Source organism: Anolis carolinensis, chromosome 4 (assembly GCF_035594765.1).
Source record: "Anolis carolinensis isolate JA03-04 chromosome 4, rAnoCar3.1.pri, whole genome shotgun sequence".
In the NCBI taxonomy this organism is placed as follows: domain Eukaryota; kingdom Metazoa; phylum Chordata; class Lepidosauria; order Squamata; family Dactyloidae; genus Anolis; species Anolis carolinensis.
Genome location: NC_085844.1, coordinates 24,616,571 through 24,636,968, shown reverse-complemented (window position 1 = coordinate 24,636,968; position 20,398 = coordinate 24,616,571). Strand labels below are relative to the sequence as shown.

At 39.2% G+C, this 20,398-nt stretch overlaps 1 protein-coding gene across 2 annotated transcripts in view; it reads right to left on the bottom strand.

Annotated features, from left to right (window-relative positions):
• The window catches only part of angpt1 (angiopoietin 1), a 199,272-nt gene extending 181,770 nt beyond the window's left edge, over window positions 1–17,502 (bottom strand). Inside the window, exon 1 of one of the 2 annotated variants that reach the window (XM_008108252.3) lies at window positions 16,663–17,502. In XM_008108252.3, coding sequence (XP_008106459.2) covers window positions 16,663–16,962 — 300 coding nt within the window. In that variant the 5' untranslated portion in view covers window positions 16,963–17,502. The remainder of the gene's footprint in view (window positions 1–16,662) is intronic. The other variant, XM_003219446.4, reaches the window with a different exon arrangement.
• Between the last annotated feature and the right edge of the window lie 2,896 nt (window positions 17,503–20,398).

Here is a 20,398-nt window from a genome sequence, read left to right as displayed (position 1 = left end):
TCAAACCCCATAAATTTCCTTTCAAACACTTTATAAGTATCGTTACACAGAAAGACCCAATTCGAGGGCATGAAGCTACAGCCAGCCAGCATACCAAAATGAATGAAGAGGTTTTGAATTATAAATAGAAAGCTCCATTTACATTAGAAAGATTGCATTATATTGCAAACACACACCAAAACACATCCAAAAATAGATGCACCACTAAATGTTTGGAGACCCTTCCAAAGTGGGAGTGAGTTATATGACAGGATACAAAACCACAGAGACATTTGGAAAACTGAAGGAATCCAGCTTGAAATTTGCTACAAAAACATGAGATATTCACTCTATAGCTTTTTCCCACTATTCTAACACATTAACCTCAGTGGAAAATGAACAAAGGAAACTCAAGTGACTGAAAACCAGTGGCTTTTGTTGACAAAATTCAAATAGTTTACATGATTATTTTGGAAACAATCTCGTGAATAAAGTTCTCCTGTTCTTTCTGTAAGTCACATATATCAATAGGCCTCAATGCCTTTGTTTTTGATTTTTTAACTGCTATGAAATTTGTTGCAATTTAATTTCTATAAAATAGGTTTAAGGTAAAGGTTTTCCCCTGACATTAAGCCTAGTTGAGTTTGACTCCAGGGGTTGGTGCTCATCTTCATTTCTAAGCCGAAGAGCCAGCATTGTCCGTAGACGCCTCCAAGGTCTTGTGGCTGGCATGACTGCATGGAACACTGTTACCTTCCCACCAGAGCAGTACTTATTGATCTACTCACATTTGCATGTTTTTGAGCTGCTAGGTTGGCAGAAGCTGGGGCTAACAGCGGGAGCTCACCCTGCTGACTTTTTGATCAGCAAGTTCAGCAGCTCAGCGGTAGCAAAAACTTTTGGAAAATCTCTCCATCTGTCTCTTGGAGAAATTCTGTGAAATGACTCACCCTATATGTTTCCACCCATAAATAGGTCATAAATTTTTGATAGGTGCTTCTTGTACAGCTGTAATCAAATACAATCTATGGGTTGCAAATGATATATACCAATAATTGCTGTCCTTTTTAGTTTTCAGTTTTAGCAGGGAAATAGTAGATAATGTTCTATTGATAAAAGAACCCGATACAGTTTTCCTTATGTATGGATGTAAAGCTTTCTTTGAGGGTTATATAAAATCATAAAATGAGAACATATAAATACATAATGTGACAATTTTGTGAGTTAGCACAGTTTAGTGGTTTGAGTATTGGATTAGGATATTGGGACATCCGGGCTTAAATTGCTACTTAGCCATGGAAACCTACTGGGTGACCTTGGGCAAACACATCCTCTTAGCCCCAGGGGAAGGCAATGGTTAAGTCCCTATGAATGAATCTTGACAAATATATGTTCTGACCATAAGATATAAAAAAGCTTTACTGTCTGTTTGTATGTTTTCAATTGTTCAATGACTTGTGTGAGAAATATGAATTTGATTTTCATCACTGCCATTGCCAGCACAAAGTTGAACAGCTTTTTCTGTCTTTGTATCTTGGTTATCACTCAAAGCTAAGGCAAGGGGCAAGTCTTATTTTATCATTTCACATTATGCTACAAGGTTTCAAACTACTACAGTTTGATGTATTGTTAAAGGTTTTATGGCCAGAATCACTAGGTTGCTATGAGCTTTTCAGGCTGTATGGCTATGTTTCAGCAATATTATCTCCTAACATTTTGCTTGAATCTGTAGCTGGCATCTTCAGAGGTCCTGTGGGCAATGAAGGAAGTAGAGTGTATATATTATACCTGTGGAATGTCCAGGGTGGGAGAAAGAACACTTGTCTGTTTCAAGCAAATGTGAATGTTGCAATTAGCAAGCTTGGGTTAGCATTTGAGTAGCCATGAAGTTTGCGAACTCAATCTATGAGGGTATCTGCATATAGGTAGCCTGGCCTTTGACTACAGTTTGATCTGGACAATATTATTTTGGATAGTGTAAGAGATAGCAGTGTATCTCATAGACGGATTTATTAATACTTGCAAGCAGAAGATGAGCAACAACAAATTACTTCGCATTCATTTTGCACGCACTGTAGAAAGCATAAGGCAAAGAGAAATGGAAGGAGGACAAAGCAACTGGGACAGTTTCAAAGCAGCTCAAAGTAAGGGATGATCGGTCATTAATAAGCATTGTCCCTGCCAAATGGACACAGTTGCAGGGCATCCCTTCACATAACTGTAGTAGGATAGAAAGAGCAGGCACTCTCTTTTGCCCTCAAAATGAATTTAATCAAAGTTTTACAGCTTATAGAAGGGCTGCCCATAGTATTTTCCCATGCCCACTCTGGAGCTGTCCATTCCAGCATTAGAAATCATGGGCAATTCCACCCTGAATGGAATTGCCTATGGCCTATGAATTTGACATTCTGCCTTTGTCTCTGGTCTTATTACATCAAAAAAACAGATTTATAGCAGCTATACAACTCAGAAAATAAACAGAAAGCTAATAAAAATAGGAAGAGGATGTGACCAGCTGGAGAAAGGCTAACGTTCACTGTGCCAAAATATCTGCTTAAGCAAGTATCAGCTTCCTAAAGGAATCTACATTCTGCCTTTCCAATGGCTTCACCCTCCGCCTTCACTCAAAATCAGTTCAAATATAAAAACAAACTTCTGTATTTAATTTATAATGATTTGGTATGATTCTCTGCCACCTTCTGTTTTAAGGCATCTTCAAAAATACTGGCATATGATCAAGATCCCTCTTCAGGAAATGCTCACTCCATTTCTGTCCTGCCACAGTGAGAGTTGATGCTCGAAGCAGCTGTTTCATAGGTCTGACCAGGGTGGTATATTTAATCCTGAGGTGGTATCTTTGGGAAGAAAACTCTTACACATTGGCTGACAACTTTAGAGCATGCATAAATACAAAACAACCCAAAGGGCAGACAGGCTCCTTGTAATTCCTTTTATAGGTTCAAATGTTCAAAGCTCTTTAGTATCCTAAATAGTCATTTCCAATAGTCATAAAGCTATATGCAGGTTGAGCATATGCAGGTTTGTGTACACTGAACCACCAAAAAGCAAAGTTATTGTCATTTGGGCAATTTTATATCTTGGAGCCTTTTGTATTTCCAGATAAGGGATATTCTATTTGTAAGAAGACTGAATGTTTCAAATATCAACAGTTTATATGTTTCACAAATTGTCAGATAAAATGCCCTTAAAGTTTCAAGGACAAATCATCACAAGCATTTCTAATTCAGAATAGAAGTCTACTGACAGAGTATTGGATTCTAGGAACCAAAATAGGTACTTTCCAGGTTCAGCTTTTCACCCCTCTTTCAAAAAGCCTTTGGAACAATGTTAAGAGTGGTTTTAAGCTGCTGTAATGTTTGATGTTCCATTTCCATTACAGATTTTCATAAAATCATAAAGTTGGAAGAGACCACTGACAGATGGTCATCTGGCCTTTGGAGACAGAGACTTTGCTATTTCAACTGTATTATTATTGTAATTGTTACTTTTGTTGGGTTCTTTGTAGAGAATTTCTCAGCATAAACAGTAACAGAGAAAGATCAATCAGTTCCCAATTCCTGAGATTTTTATGGATGAATTAATAGGGCCCTTGTGTCCCACTTCTGAATCAACCTGCAAGCTTTTTTTTACACCAAGGACGTTTGATTGGTTTTGAACATTTTCCCCACATACATATTTTTAGATGTATTTTGGAGTTCAGAATAATATTGAAAAATACTAAGATGTGTAGTTGTTTTTTACATAGGTCTGGGAGTTAAGAATCAGGTCAATTTTCTTAAAAATTTGGCTGGGGGGGGGGGGGTTCAGATCATCTCACTTTGCTGAGTAGAAAATGGAACAAGCAAATAATAACCAGCTCTAGAAAGCTGCAACACATAGGAACATAGGCAAGACAACCCAGAGCCCAATATTTTTTCAGAGTTCCTGGGCTGAAATGACTTGGCTGTATTCCAAAGTCTGATGGGGCCTCACACTGACCTCTGGATGAATACAGCTGCCCTATCCTTTTGACACTTGAGGAGTAATGTGGAAACCTAAGTATGAATTGCAATTCCCAACATTCCTCAACATCACTTATGCTGACTAGGACTATAAGAGTCCAACAATCTCTAATGTAGTGCATATAACCCATCCCTGATTTGTATGCATACATGTTGGAGCAAAGCATTTTGATTCCCAAAGGAGTCCAAAATGCAGGCAACCACACTGATCCACATAAATGAAGTCATACAACCCAACAAAATATATTGGTTTCTTGGTTTTTAGGACTGTTCCTGGTGTTATCAGAGGCACTGATTCAGAAAATTGCATTGAATAGACTGCATCAGCTCTAGTTTCTTAGATATGGTAATCATCGTTTTGTATGGGCTATCAGATGGCAACTGGTAGATGGCATATGGTCTGTATTGCAAAAACTAGAGCTGATAAGGGAAAATTTGTGCAATTTTTGGAATCAGTTGGTTAAATATATCCAGAAACAGGTTTAACATTTGAAACACCAAAATGTGTGTTGACCAGTGATAGCTCATTTCTACCAGGAGGGAACAGGTCAAAACAAAGCTACTTCAAAATAAAAATAGCTCAAAGAAATAGTCAGCCCTTACCTTTCATGGGGGATAGAGGTGCAGAACCCTTACAAAAGTGGGTAAAAATTAATTTAAATCAAAAGTGAAAACATTTCTAGGTTCTACAGCATGATCCTTAGTGTTCTTTCTGGGCTTTTCAAGATCCTCCATGATGATTCTGGGGTCAACTTCTAATTGATCCTAGAATCATACTAAAAGATTTGAATTACCTAGAGAAGTGTTCTTCCTAATTTTTTCTAGATCTTCCAGTGTGATTTGTCACCCTTGTGGCCAGTCAGGACCATTTCTGCTCCGAAATGGCCACAGATCAAGTGCCCTGTGTAAACAAGCCTGAAGACAAAAAAAAAATGGAATAAAAATACCAACATTGTCCAGTTTGAAATTCTTAGTTACCAGGAGCTAAGTCTTTGGAGAAGCATTTTGGCCTTTTAGAATTGGCTGGTGAGTATGGCTGTACAAAAGCTTGGGAAATCCGTAAACAATGATGGCACAGGGAAGTGGCATGATTGTCTGTGGAAAACCAGAAAGCTGGATTGGGACCCCAGGAACAAAAATTTCACACTTCTACCATAGTAGGATAGTATTAATGCATGCACAGGAAAGTGTGCATTTTACTAGTAGCTCTGCTTTGTCTCTTATTCATTCAAAGAGGTAATGCCAGGACCACAAGTTATTCATAGCTGTTAGCCAGGTTCTTTTAAAGAGAGTCTGGGAGCAGAGATGGTGCCGAACCACAAAGTTCACAACCAGATATCCTTTTCCAAAACTCTTGAGTTTTGTGGGGGAGGGAAAGAAGACAAAGAGATTCTAGTTCTGTTGTTTCCAAAGAAGTCTCCTACCAGCCCAACAATAATCAGATATTTTTTATTTTTCCAATCGTTTACATATAGCTTTTTTAACACTTTTTTGCTGTTATATATACACACATGTACATGTACATATACATCAACTCCGCTGGACTGGCCACGTTGTCCAAATGCCCGATCACCATCTCCCAAAGCAGTTGCTCTACTCCGAACTCAAAAATGGGAAACGTAATGTTGGTGGGCAGGAAAAGAGATTTAAAGATGGGCTTAAAGTCAACCTTAAAAACTGTGGCATAGACACTGAGAACTGGGAAGCCCTGGCCCTTGAGCACTCTAATTGGAGGTCAGCTGTGACCAGCAGTGCTGCGGAGTTCAAAAAAACACGAATGGAGGGCTTAAGAGAGAAATGTGCAAGAGGAAGGAGCATCAAGCCAACCCTGACCGGGATGGCCTTCCACCTGGAAACCGATGTCCTCACTGCGGGAGAACATGCAGATCAAGAATAGGTCTCTTCAGCCATCTACGGACACACCCCCAAGATGGAAGACAATCATCCTCGAACTACGAGGGATTGCCTCAGTAAGTAAAAGTAAGTACATATAAATATGAAATACACACACACACACACACACACACACACACAGATACACACACATATATACAACTTTTTATGATTGCTTTTATTTAGGGCTTAAATCAAATTGAGATATACAATGGTAAGCTACATTTCATGGGAACTTTCTATGTTTCCTACTGAAACCCTTATAATCCATTAGTCAATCATCAGTGTCATAGTGAATAACTTGTAGAATTCTTGAATATAAACAAGAAAGAAAAAGACAATACTTGTATATAGCAAAATCTTTCCTATATGACCTACGAAGAGAGCTAGACAGGGCGAGTGTGTCCCTGTTGGTTCTCCTGGATCTCTCAGCAGCTTTTGATACAATTGGCCATTGTATCCTTCTGGATTATCTCACCAGGATGGGACTGGGAGGCACTGTCTTACAGTTGTTCCGGTTTCTCCTGGAGGACTGTGCCCAGAAGATGGTGCTTGGGGACTCCTTTCAAATCCCCCAGCCATTGACTTGTGGGGTTCCTCAGGGTTCCTTTCTGTCCCCCATGCTGTTTAACATATACATGAAAATACTGGGAGAGGTCATCCGTAGTACTGGTGTACAGTGCCACCTATATGTGCATGACACCCAGCTCTACTATTCCTTTCCACCTAATGCCAAGCTGTCCTGATCCATTACTGATGACAAACCAGTGCTTGTCATCAGTAATGGACTGAATGAGGGGAAAGAGATTGAAACTTAATCCAGGCAAGACAGAGGTACTCCTGGTCAGTCAGAAGGCAGACCAAGGAATAGGGATTCAGCCTGTGCTGGATGGGGTTACACCCCCCCCCCCCCGAAGACACAAGTTCGCAGTTTGGGGGTCCTTCTCATTTCAGCACTGAACCTGGAGGCCCAGGTACCAGCAGTGGCCAGGAGGACCTGTGAACACTTAAAACTTGTTGCCAACTATGCTTATTCCTTGAGAAGCCAGATCTGGCCATGGTGGTACATGCCTTAGTTACATCCTGTCTGGATTACTGTAACACGCTCTATGTGGGGTTGCCTCTGAAAAGTATGCAGAAACTTCAGCTGGTCCAAAGAGCTACAGCCAGGTTGCTCACAGGGGCTGGCTAAAGGGAGCTGACAACTCCTCATTGCAGCAGCTCCACTGGCTGCCAGTCTGTTTTCGGGAACAATTCAAAGTACTGGTTATGACCTTTAAAGCCCTAGATGGTTCAGGTCCAGGCTATTTGGCTGATCACATCCCCTTGTACAAATCTGCCCAGGCCCTGAGATCTTCAGGAGAGGCCCTTCTCTTGGTCCCACCTCTATCTCAACCTTGGTTGGTCAGAACGAAAGAGAGGGCCTTCTCAGTGGCTGCCCCTCGACTCTGGAACTCCTGCCCAGGGAAGCCAGAATGGCCCTCTCCCTGCCATCCTTCCAGTAGGCTATTAAAGATGAAGGTGTTTAAAATCTAGTCAGGGGGTGCTGTGGTTTTTAACTTTGAATGTGTTTTAATGGATTTAAACTGGGAATTTGAACTAGTGCTGTAATTTGAAGATGGAGATGAACCTTCTGTTGAAATTTCTGGAAAGAGGAAGGAAAAAAATAAGAGAAATGAGGAGGAAAACATTATGTAAGTGGTATCATACACCCTGTCAACTACTCTACTATTATAAAAACGGGAGCTGGCATGGATGTCAACAGAAAAGGCAGTTTATGCACATGATGTGGGAATATGAACAGGTACAGTACTTCTTGCAGACTATACAAAATGTGTCAAATCAAATATTAGGAATCAATTGGGTTATAATAAATGCCTGTCTTAGTACAAAGAGAGGGAATGGGAAATCACAGGGAAATAAAGGAAGCAATAATTGAGTGCACACAAGTGGTGATAGTATTGGGAAGGAAAGACAAACCAAAGTGGACAGTAAATAAATGGTGTAAGTACATGGAGGTTCAAATGAAATTCAAAATTATGGATGTAAAAATAAATGATTCAAAAGGTAATGAAAACAGATTGCAAGAAGTTGAAGGAAGATGGAACTGGCTCAAGAATTATATTATGAATAAGTCTAGAGATCAGGCCATAAGAAATAGGATACAAATGTTATATAGTATGCAGAGCTATATGGATCATCTCAAAAAGGATCAATATGCAAAAGAAAACAATCCTCATGGTGGTGATGGGAATTGTAAATGTTGTGTATGTGTATGTCCTAAAATAAAAACATATTTTAAAAGAGGAAGAAAAAAAGAGAAGGCACAAAACAGTAAATACATCAGCAATGGAGTAGAGCAGGGTTAATCACAGTGTTGATCATTGTCTACTGTTAGCTCTTTTGATGACTTGTTTTAGTTTGGCCTGGTTTTATGACATTCAGTTGTCCAATAATAACAGCACAAAAGATGCCCTCATCCACATCACCTTTCAAATTATTCTGCTGAATTTAAAAATGTTGGGGTAACAGCATGGACTTTGTAGGCGAAAGAGAGAACTTTCAATTCCATTCAGTATGGACACAACAAATTGCTTGTTTCAGACAACTTTAATTCTAAAGCCCTGTTTCAGGTCTTGTTATGTGTAAGCTTTGCACATTATTATTAGTATGTATTATTGTTATTTATTTATATAGCACCATCAAATGTACATGGTGGTTTACAGTAAAACAAGGAAAAACAATGGGTTCTGTCAAAGGTATACATTCCAAAATAGTTGTGTATATACATACACACAGAGAGGAGACTAGGAGGAACAGGAAGAGAAGAGAGTATTGAATGCAGTGTAGATTTTTCTAGTTGTTACACTCTCAAGCAAACAGCTTACAAGTGTTTGTCTTTTTATGGAGGAAACAGTGCCTAGAAAAATCTAAGAATGGAATGCCACTGCAATGAAATGGTTATCTGTTGACCTCGGGAGAAGTCATGCTAACCTGTTACTTTCTTCCAAACCTCACTGATGAGATACACTTAGAAAGAATTTCAAGAATTGAGGAGTATGTCCAACCATGACATCAAAGCCAGTTGCTACTGGGTGGTCCGTTTCTCTTAGACTCGTCTGCTGTAAGATACTTACATCACTCAACTTCCCTGTATTTGATTCTACTACACTTGATCAGTGACAGCTGAATGCATGAAGATGTGTTGCTTTGAACAAAGAAGACACAATGTGCTAAATCTAATTCCCAATGCACCAAAGGAGATTTTGCCCTAGAAACCAAAGAAAATTTCCCCTTCTTCATTACTCTTCAACAGGATTGCTAGATTTGGAAGGAGGTGGGGATAGCAACTGTACATACACTTCCAAATATATATGGAAGCTGCCCGTGTATCAATGGTGTAAGACTATATCTGTTTCCACATGCAGACCTCTTGTCGTAAGTTTATATACTGTAGTCACATTTGTGAGTTCAACTTCTACAGATCTGATAATTTAAGAATTGGATTAAAATGTTCTATTTGGGAATCTTTGTGTCATCTGGTGTGACTATATGGTCAACTTTCTCTGGAGGTTGACTATAAAGTCCTGTTGGAGGACCTAGAGATTCCTAGGGAGGTGTTTTCTCAGGAAAAAAGACATGCTTTTATTTGCAGTTTTATACTTTTGTGGGGATCCTGTGCCCCTAACCCCAACAGATTGAGAGGTATTCTATTTGTTTACCATATTGGCTCTGCTTTTTTGGGTTGTTTTCATTTGCAAAATACGCATTGCTGCTTAAAGGCCAAGGATTTCTCCCAAAAAGAATATCAAAGGAACATTCTAGTGACAAGTTTGTTGACTGACAGTCTTGTATGATTTAGTATTACCACTAAGTGCCAACCAACTGCTGTTATTAATGAAAATAAGTAAGTTGGGATTGCATGGTCAAGGCTTTCCTCAAAACCTGGGAAACATTCTGAGAGTCAAAAGAAAATGTGGGGATACAACAATAACAACAACAGCAGCCAAAAGTGGAGTTGGCATTTATAAAAAAGCTTTTTTTGTTATTTAGGCATGTATGAGTCTGTTTGTGTGCCTTTCCTAAAATATTCTCCCCAAATACATAAGCTCTCTGTATTTACCACTCCTTAAGTGTTTCCATGTTGGGGACCTCTTGACTTTTGTTGTGGGCACTCTGGAGTATCTCTGCGGGTAACTGGAATTTGCATGAGTAAAGCCCTTTACCAACATTCAGCCACATGAATAGAAGAAAGATGTTTTGAATGTTAAAAGCAGCCAACTATTTTATATTTGGATACAAACAGCATTGTTTTTGAGACAATTTGATTTCTATATAATTGTAAGGTTGTTGACAGCTTGGCTCTTTTCTTGGCTGCAGGTGTAAGCATCTCAACATGGGCAGCAGAGGAAATCTAATTTCTCACCAACTCCAAGTGACAGCTCTCTTACCATCAGTAGTCCTGCCATGAAGACATTCCATTGAGGTCCCTGAGCAACAGAACTCACAGAAAGACTTCTTCAGCTAGGTTCATGCTTTGCATGTAGAAGATCCCAAGTTCCAGCATCACCATGTTTAAAAAAGTATCACATAGCAAGTGATGGACAACAACTAACAGGGACTGGATAATAAGGAAACAGTATCCGTCAGAGTAACTGGAATGGTGGAAAGCAGAGTGTTCAGGGGGCATTCTGCTCTTTGGGATCCACATAGACTGATAAAAATGACCAAAAGTACAAAAGCAATGGCTGGCGATCCAGATCTGGTTTTGAAAAACAGACCTCTCTGAATGTTCAACAATATATGGGATCCTGGCAGAGAACTGGAAATGTAAAATCCTGCTTTTGGGGGGCTTCCAGAAAAGGCTATTCATACTCCTTTTTGACAGAATAGGGTGGGAGCCATTAAAACAACTTTGTGGCTACGTGGTCTCGGGACTACAACTTGCCTACCTCTGAAGTAGGCAACTTTACATTGGGCATACAAATAGTCCACCCACAGACAAGACAGTTTTCTGTGCTACTGAGAGAAAGGGACAAAACAGGTGACAGAACCACCAAGGGTTTTTTCAATAGCACTCACCAATGTTTCAATAGTACATATGAAATCTATGCCAGGCAGATTCTTGTCAAGTCTTTTTTAGCTTTATGGTTGAAGATAAACCATCGTCCATTGACATAAAAATTGATAATTTGAATTTAATATGTCCTGCTAGATTGTTCCATGTTAGCTTGGAAGTTCAAAGATGAGAATGGAGCTACAGAGAATGAACTAGGAAAATTAATGTTTCTATTACCAAGCTGCTTATATAGTTCTCGTAGGAATAGGAGGTGGCTTACTCTTCACTTTCATTTGTTTGCTTCTGTACTTATATAAACTTTCAGGTTCAATTTTTCATCAGTCTCATCCTAGGGACTACATCTGTGCTAAGTGAATCTATAGCCATCCACGCAGCTCTTGAAAATCAGCCATGGGACAGTCTGGAAAGAATTAGTGTTTGATGGCCAAGTCATACCATCTGCTGTGAGAAAATGCTGGACCCCACTAGCTGAGGGATTGTGGTGCTTTCTCTTGCTGCATCTCTTGCTACCAGGAATATAGCTTATTTTATAGCATTGATGTCTGTCATTTTTTGGTACCAGACCAAATCTGGGGGAGGTCTGGAATTACAGCAAGTGCCAGCCTCCTTCACGAACTATTTCTTCATAACTTCAGTTTCTAATGAGGTAGAACAGAGGAAATATTAATAAAATTCATTCATTGATCTTAATGAAGGGGAACAAGGTGTGAGAATGAATTGCACTTTAAGGAATTTTGAAGGAGAGCAGTTCTCTCCACATTATTTCTCATTTAATTTCAGCACAACTTGTTTGGTATTTGAATAGACCACCATGGATCTCAATACAGGGTTAGAAGAGACTCTTGCCTAAACCCTTGGAGAACTGCTGTCAGTGAGAGTTGACAATATGTGTTTAAATGGCTCATGTTCCGACCCTTTAAGAGTCAGCTTCTCCTATTTTTTAAAAAAATGTGAGGGATTAAAATTTGGGGAACTTTCAGCTGCAAAAACAGGGTAGACCACATGGATCCTATGGACCATATTTTGCCAATCCATGTGGGCCACTTAGAAAGTACCAGCTACATGGGCTAATGGACCAGCTAAACATAAGGCAGCTCCCGTGTTCATATCTTAATAAGCCCAGACTTATAAGTATTTTAGATTTCTGTAGGTAATAAAAGAATTGCTAAAAAGTTGGTAGCATTTTGCCAATGCTCTAGTTTATTCATTTCTATTCTAGATACTATTGCACTCACAGATAGTGTGTAGAGGGCTAAATGGATATCATACACACATCTGTATAATTAGTTACAAAACCATTTGTAGTTGTACAATACATTAGGGTAAGTTCAGCATGGGGAAGAGTAATCCTGAAAAGTTGCCAAGTCAAAAATTACAGAAATCTATTCCTTGACTATATTTAAACAAGGAAATTATAACCTAAGCATTTCAATGCTGTATGATAGCCAGTTATTGCAAGAAATAAACACAACAGTGTGTAGTCTGTTTTACTCTGTTAGAACAAACATGGCAGTTATGAAACCAAAGGTTAAGTGATAAGTGAAGTTATTCTTCTTAAAATAAATACCACAAGGAAAAGCTGCAAATATGTTTATCAGGCTATCATCTTCTGGTAGTTTCAGCAAAAATGCTCTTTGCAACACTCCTAACTTGGTCCCTTGTCCAACCAATCACTTAAACACCAACAAAGGATATGCAAATTTCACTGGACGACACCCAAACTTAATTGCTTACAGTCAGGCCCGGAACTCTTCAGCGGGATTTGAAGTGACAGCTCATTGCAAGAAGGGTTTTAAAATATTTATTTTGTTTTCCAGAATCTACTCTCTTTCTTCTTCTTCTTCTTCTTCTTCTTCTTTTTCTTTCTTTCTTTTCTTTTTTTTTTTGCAAAAAAAGATCAAACTGCATTTCTTCCAGATTAGCTAAGCTAAGACCCTTGCAATGTCAACTTCCTAGTTAAACAATCCATACTTGAGTTCCTTTTTATGTCATCTATCTCCCTTCCAAACTCTACAAAACTTGTGTTTGGGATATGTTGTAAAAGAAGTAATATGCCCTGATGTCTTCTAATGCTAAATAGTTTAAATGAGTGTGATATGCTACAGCAAAGGTTTAAGAACACACATAGACACAAGAACACTATGTTAAATAACTGGATGTGGTTGTTTTTTACATAATTATAATGATGTACTTTGGTCATAACTCTGCGACTAGTAGTTCCCATTTACTCAATCTTTGGCCGTATTGTGTTCAAATACTACACAATTGGAACTGATTACTTTAAAATAAAATCATTAGGTGACATTACCTTAGCTTTGAAACTCTCAATGGTTTCTGAAGTACATATTCTTTCCAATGAAAGGTTATTCATTTATTGGATGGGAAAACTGTGGTTTAAATGGCCTGCTCCAACGGCAACAAAACAGTGAATGGCTCATGTAGTGATATAGATTACAATGTAGGCAAATAGATGGATTGAAATGACCCATTTTGTCCCTCCCTAATGCCCACTTCCAAACACAGACACCCTGGGAAGCATGTCCTTTCATTCTGCCAAAAACCGAAAAGCAAAAATATGTGATCTCTGGCCACTTGCTACTTTTAAAGGACCTAATGGGAAACCTTTCACCTACTTTCAAAGTTCAGATAACTGCTGAAGAATGTGAGCCATGAAGATACAATTTTGTCACTAACTACATGTTTAACCATCTATCTTCTTTTCTTAAAACACGAGGGTCAACAGCAATTTAGAGAAGGTCTCCCCACCAAAGTCATTTTTCTTCTCTGCAGTTTGCAGGCAAAACAGTGGGCTTAGCTCAGTCCCTAGTGGTCAGACACAGAACATGGAACTATTAGGTAAGGTTTTGCAGGGCAACCTTTTTTTTAACAAATGTAAAAACATACATGTACGCCAACACACAAAGATGCATACAAATGTACACAACTCTAACTGCACTACTAACAACTGGAAACAGTTGCTGGCTACAGCCTTTATTCTTGGGCATAATAGTTTACTTAAAACACATAGCTCAAAATAATAATCATTATGTCACAAAATTCCTGTCTACTTCTTCATTCTCCTCCTTTACTTGCTAAAACTGGATGTGCAATTTTCAGGCTACTTTTCCCCACCCATCCGCCACCACAAAACCTGGAAGTAATTGCCTCCTTGAATGCAATGCACCAACTTCCAAGAGAAACTATTTAGGAATGGTTTCGGTGTGGGTACAGTCTCCCACACACACACATATACACTGAACTAAGAGCAACCCCCATCCATTCAATGGGGCTTATTTTTTTGGAGTAAATCTTTTCAAGACTGTATTGCCATTTTGGTTTGCTACCCTAATTGGGAGCAATGCCTCCCCCCATCTCTGAAATCCAGGAGATATGCTTCTGAGTGAAACTGCTTACATACTGATGAAAAGAGAGAAGAAATTTGATACATTAAATTGTACACAGATTGTGCAAAAAATACACAAAAAACACGTGCTTTCTTTCAGAGGTGTTCTGTAGGCTGCAATGTGTTAGAGAAGAGAATTTACAATTCCCAATACTGTCTATACTGTCTACTCTGAACCAAACCCTGTCAAATTCAATGGTGCATAACTACTTTCATATGTAGGAAGAAATGTCACTTGTCATTTCAGAAGGTAGAACTGAAGGTGGAAATGGCAAGGTGGTAGATAGTGACCACAATTTGGGAGAAAATTCCTAATGGTAAGTATTATTTCAGCACTAGAACAGATCACTTTAGGCTAATGGACTTCGTAAGGAGAATTTTAGCAAAGATTTGATCACTAACAGTCAATAATGTTATAGGTGCATCCTACATTCCACAATGTCCATTGAGCAGTGGTTTGAGAAAGATGACTTCGCCATTACATCTTAGAAAAGGAACTTATTTGAATATAGCTCTACCCAAAACTCTGACAGCATGGTCTCAATGGCAAAGCTTCAGAATAGACTCATTCACCATGCACTTTTCTGCTCAGAAGTAAATACTTTTGGGTTCAGGGGGTAGGTAGAGGATTTTCACATTTCATGGGAAATATAGAGTATGCTTCTCTCCTATTGCTCCAAATCTGGGAGCTATAATCCCAAAATCCCAATGTGACTAAGTTCTGTCTCTTCTATCTCTATGGTTCATCCCAAGTAAGAAATGAATTTCAGCAAAAGTTTCAGATTCTATTCAATGTTCGTGGGAGTAAATCCTACTGATCACAGAATCACAGAATTGTAGAATCATAGAGTTGGAAGAGACCTCATGGGCCATCTAGTCCAACCCCCTGCCAAGAAGTAGGAGAATCGCATTCAAAGCACCCCTTGCAGATGGCCATCTAGCCTGTGCTTAAAAGCCTCCAAAGAAGGAGCCTCCGAGGCAGAGAGTTCCACTGCTGAACAGCTTTCACAGTTAGGAAGTTCTTCCTGATGTTCAGGTGGAATCTCCTTTCCTGTAGTTTGAAGCTGTTGTTCTGCATCCTAGTTTCCAGGGCAGCAGGAAACAAGCTTGCTTCCTCCTCCCTATGACTTCCCCTCACATATTTATACATGGCCCTCATCATGACTCCTCTCAGCCTTCTCTTCTGCAGGCTAAACATGCCTTCATGATGAGACTTACTGTACACACTTATTTTTTGCTTTTATTTGAAGTGCAACTTAACTTTTTGAAACATGCACAGGATTCTGCTTTTCATTCAGATGGTAGGTGTACTGTCATAATATAACACACAATTTGGGGACTTAGTACAATAAATAGAAGAGTTGCATCTGAAATTTAGACAAAAAGCAGAATTCCTGGCAAATTGTTAAAGCAACTCCAAACCATTTGTTAGCTGATCTTAGAATTGTTGCTTTTTTACTTCAACTTCTATAATCTCTCAGTTCGGGTACTGACTTGTATAATTCAGATTATAAACAGTTTTATGATGACAGTGATTAATTCTGAGAGATAACCCCCCTTTACCTAGCCAGATTTCTACAAAGATATATGGGACATATTTTATTCAGAACCTCCAGCTGTGTTATTCTTATTAAAGCACATTTTACTAATTAGTTTAAGCTTTTGCTTAACTGAATCCCTCTTTCTTCCCAAGCATGAAATATGCCAACAATTCTTTCTTATAGCCCAATACACTGGGCGATTAATTATTTTAACTCATTCATTTATCACAAATAACAGTGTTAGAAATATAACTTCTTTAGCATAGGTTTCAACTAAACCCATAAACATTGATGATAAATGAAAATAATTTCAGTTTTAACTAATTCATCTTTTCCATCTATCTTGATCCATCCAGAATGATGTGTCTATACAAGAGCAATTGACAATGTATGCATTCAAACTCAATGTGTATAATTCTGACAACCTGCATCTACTATATGCCAACAGAGAAATGCACCTGGCCTGTCAAGGTAACATTACTTATAGCTATCCATGTAAGATAGGCAGAGAATATTTATTTCACAAAGTCTAGAATAGAGAGAAAAAATCAAGAAAATTGCATAAAGCTTTGTTCTCAATTTATCTCATAACAAAGAGCATGACACTATGACATTTGCTAACCATATACATAATGCAAATGTCATGAAAGATACATATGGGATCTGAAAAGCCCAGGACATGCAAATATCAAAAAACAACGTGGGTGAGAAGTTGTGGGAGGTGGGATGGGATGAAGCGCTTACCTTTTGCAGCCACTGAGTGTAGTTTTCCATGACATGCTCCAGGCGTTGCAGTTTCTGGGTAGAGAAATCCTGCTCCATGTGAGGGGCATCCCTCTGGAGAGCGTTGGTGTTGTATTGTTCGGTGGTGCTTTCCCGACAGTTCCCATCCTGTTCTGGAAGGATGAAAGTGTAGGTGCACTGCCCGTGCTGAATCCGGTTATACCTCCTTGTGCTGCTGGACTCTGGTACCCGGCGTGGATTGCTGCAGCCTATGTGAGTCAGGAGAGCAGCGAGAAAAGCAAAGCCAAGGAGAACGGTCATGTTACTAGCCCTCTTTTGTGTGTGTGAACAGAAACACTTTCACTCCTTTCCCTCTTGTGTTTCGTTTTGCTTTGTCTTTAAAGACCTCTTTAAGGGGTTGAAATGGTAAAGAAAAGAGGATTAAGATAATAACTATCTTTTAAAAAAAATCTATTTCATGATAACAGAGAGCTTCCTTAGCTGAAGCTGGAGCAATTTATTGCATAGTAGCTGGGATTTATCGTTTCCTCTCTGTTACACTTCAGCATGCAGCGTCTTTGAGTCAGCTGCCTAGGCATAGCCTCAGTCTCTTTCTCCTGCCCTAGCTGCGGCTGAACTGCTATTTTCTCGCAGACCTCGGTGTGTTTTATTAAGGTTGCACACTCAAGCCAAGTTGGAAGCCGGCAGTCTTTCACAAGATGACTTGATAGGAATGTGTGTGCGAGTGTGTCCCTATGCAAAAGGATGCCTGATGGGCTCGGGAAAGAGAGAGATCATCTTACACTCCTGGCTTGAAGCACAACCTCAGACATATTCGCCTGCTTGGCTCCTCCTGCACACAGGACGACTTGAGAGCCTTTGACAAAGTTTAATGAGTCAAACAGTCCACCTTAATAGACTTCCTATGGGCAGACTGAACTATTAAAATGTACTTACTGGGTCCAAGTTTGTTATAAACTACCCCCACCCCAGTAAACATTAACATACAGACCGCTCCACATGGAAAATATCTGCTATCGTATAATGAGTATGTGGCTGTGTGGCTCTCTTCGGAAATGCTAAATCAGAGAGTGGGTTGTGATACAAGTCAAAGTCTGGGGAGGGAAATGAATGTTAACAGAACAGAGATCATCCTTGGAACAAAATCAGTCCCTTTCTGCTTTGATTCATTAGGCTACAATTGCCATATCAAAAGATAAGATTAAATCAAAAGCTGTCAAACAGTTCCTAGGAAAATGTCATTCATACATTCCTCCTTTGCATGTTGATACAAGTAGAATGACTGCATATATAAAGCTGATGATGCAAAAAATTAAAATAAATGTTTGTCCCATCGATTGCAAGATGGGCCCTGATCCAATGAGTGGTTATGTGCATACGCAAACACTGTTTGAATATACATTAAGCTTTGATGATCAGAGTTTTTTCCTGCAGTTCCTTTGACAGACTAGCATACTGCTTTTTAAACATGAGCAGCTGCTTAAGAAAGAAGCCCATCACATCAAACGGTATTACTAGGTATACTGCACTGCACTGAGTTATAACTAAACAAATGTGTCAAAATAGCATCCTAAAGGTAGATTATATAATATATATTTATATATTTGCCATTGCATAGAACACCAAAATGAAGTCTCGTTGCTGCAGGTTTTATGTCCATGCTTTGTTTGACAAAGGAAGCTGTGCTAGTTTTGTTCTGAAAACAAAACGAAAACATGTTTGTTCTGTTATGTGAATTCTCTCATGTACATTGATGAATCTTTGACAGGTTGTCTAACCCTAACAAAGAGACCTATTTCAATTAAAATCTCAGCAACAATGAGGTAGTAGATTGTGTGTTCCTGGTACAGGCTTCAAAATGAACCCACCATGGAATACCAGGTCCTATAGCCAAATTCAAAGGAATAGACTGACTCTGATTGCTCCTTATTTAAGAAAATACTATTAAATTCATTGAGTTATCACAAGTCAAAAGACCAGCTGACCTTTTATGACTGGATGGGGTTATCTAAGCATGTGTATCTGTATGTACATAGGGGGCTTTGTGTCCAACCCAGAATGCTGGAAAAGTATTGTAAATGGAAGGAGAAATGATGACCACGACATGCCAGTTTTGAATGTGATCTTGCACCTACAAGGCAAATCATCTCATTGTAGTCACTTGCATGAGTTTTAAGATTAAGCATTATTCTTTAAGTGATGACAGTGGACCATGATATTTGGTTCCAGGCCTATGGGCCTGAAACCATCTGTGGATGCACAAGTCATATAATATACAATGGCATAGTAAAGTGGTGGCAAACAATTCAAATGCTAGAAGTCTGAGTTTTGTGAAATGGTGGGAGGCTACAGCAGGATATGCCTGGAAGAATTTTATAATATACTGGCATATTTAGATGGTAAAATGCTTAGTCACATAGGCATTTCCATGTGGCAAAGTGCTGATTCACAGTGACAAGGCAAGTGGCTGATGTAACCATGACAATGCCTACATATCAGTGTAATGCTCAACATGTAGTAAGATCAATGTTTGCTTTTTGGACCTTTGAGCCATTGTGGGTTGAATCTTTGGGTACAGAACTCACGATACAAAAAGCTGGATCCAAATATACTCACTTTTCCAATTTCATAATCTATATTATCATAACAAGACGACTGTAGAGATTATAAAGATATAGCTATGGAAAATCAGTCATTATTTATTATTTCACTGACAACAGGATGCAGGTAATTTAGACCAGATTTACATGGCCATGTAATGAACTTTCAGAATGCAGATTAAGGACCTCTTCACATGGCCCCTGAGGCTGTGCCATTTCGCTGGCAGTCACAGTGAAAGGGAAGGCGTTTGGGGTGTCTCATGATGCCCCATGCACCCTTCCTCCTTTCCCCATCATATGGTAAGGATGGGACAAGGCGCATTGGTCCTGTTCCCATCAGAGGAAAAAAAGGGCAGCAATGTGAGGAAACGCAGATTGCCCCATTGCCTTTTCCCATCATATGGGTAAAGGGGGAGGAAAGTGTGGGTAGCTTTGTTGGACCTAACCAAAAAAACACTTTCCTCTCTGTCATGGAGAAGGAAGTGTCTTGTGAGGCTTTCCCTCTACTTTGGGAGGAATGAGGACAGGGCCAAAACAACATCATCTGATGATGCTCAGCAGGCCTTGTCCAAGCCTCACTGACAACTGTAAAAATGGGGTTGGAAAACCCCCATATGAATAATATAATAATAATATAATAATAATAATTTTATTCTTATACCCCGTCCCATCTCCCCGAAGGGACTCGGGGCAGCTTACATGGGGCCAAGCCCGAACAGAACAATAAAAACAAAACAATTAAACCAATAAACCAATAATCAAACAATAAAAGCAAGTCATAAAAACCACATACAAGATAAAATATTAAAATGTTAAAATCATGGATTAGGTTCAAAAAATCTAGGCCAAAGTGCTAAAAGTGCAAATGAATCATGTTCTCAAGGGAAGAAGGTTACTCAGCTATGGTGGCTATAAAGTGTCATTATGATACTGGGGAAGGCATCGAAGAGGTCCTAAATGCATTGAACTGGATTATATGAGACCCCTTCTACACTGCCCTATATCCCAGGATCTGATCCCATTTTATCTTCTTATTACAGATTATATGGCAGCATAGGCTCATATAATCCATTTCAAAGCAGATAATCTGGGATCAGGTCCTGGGATATAGGGCAGTGTAGATCCAGAGTGATTCT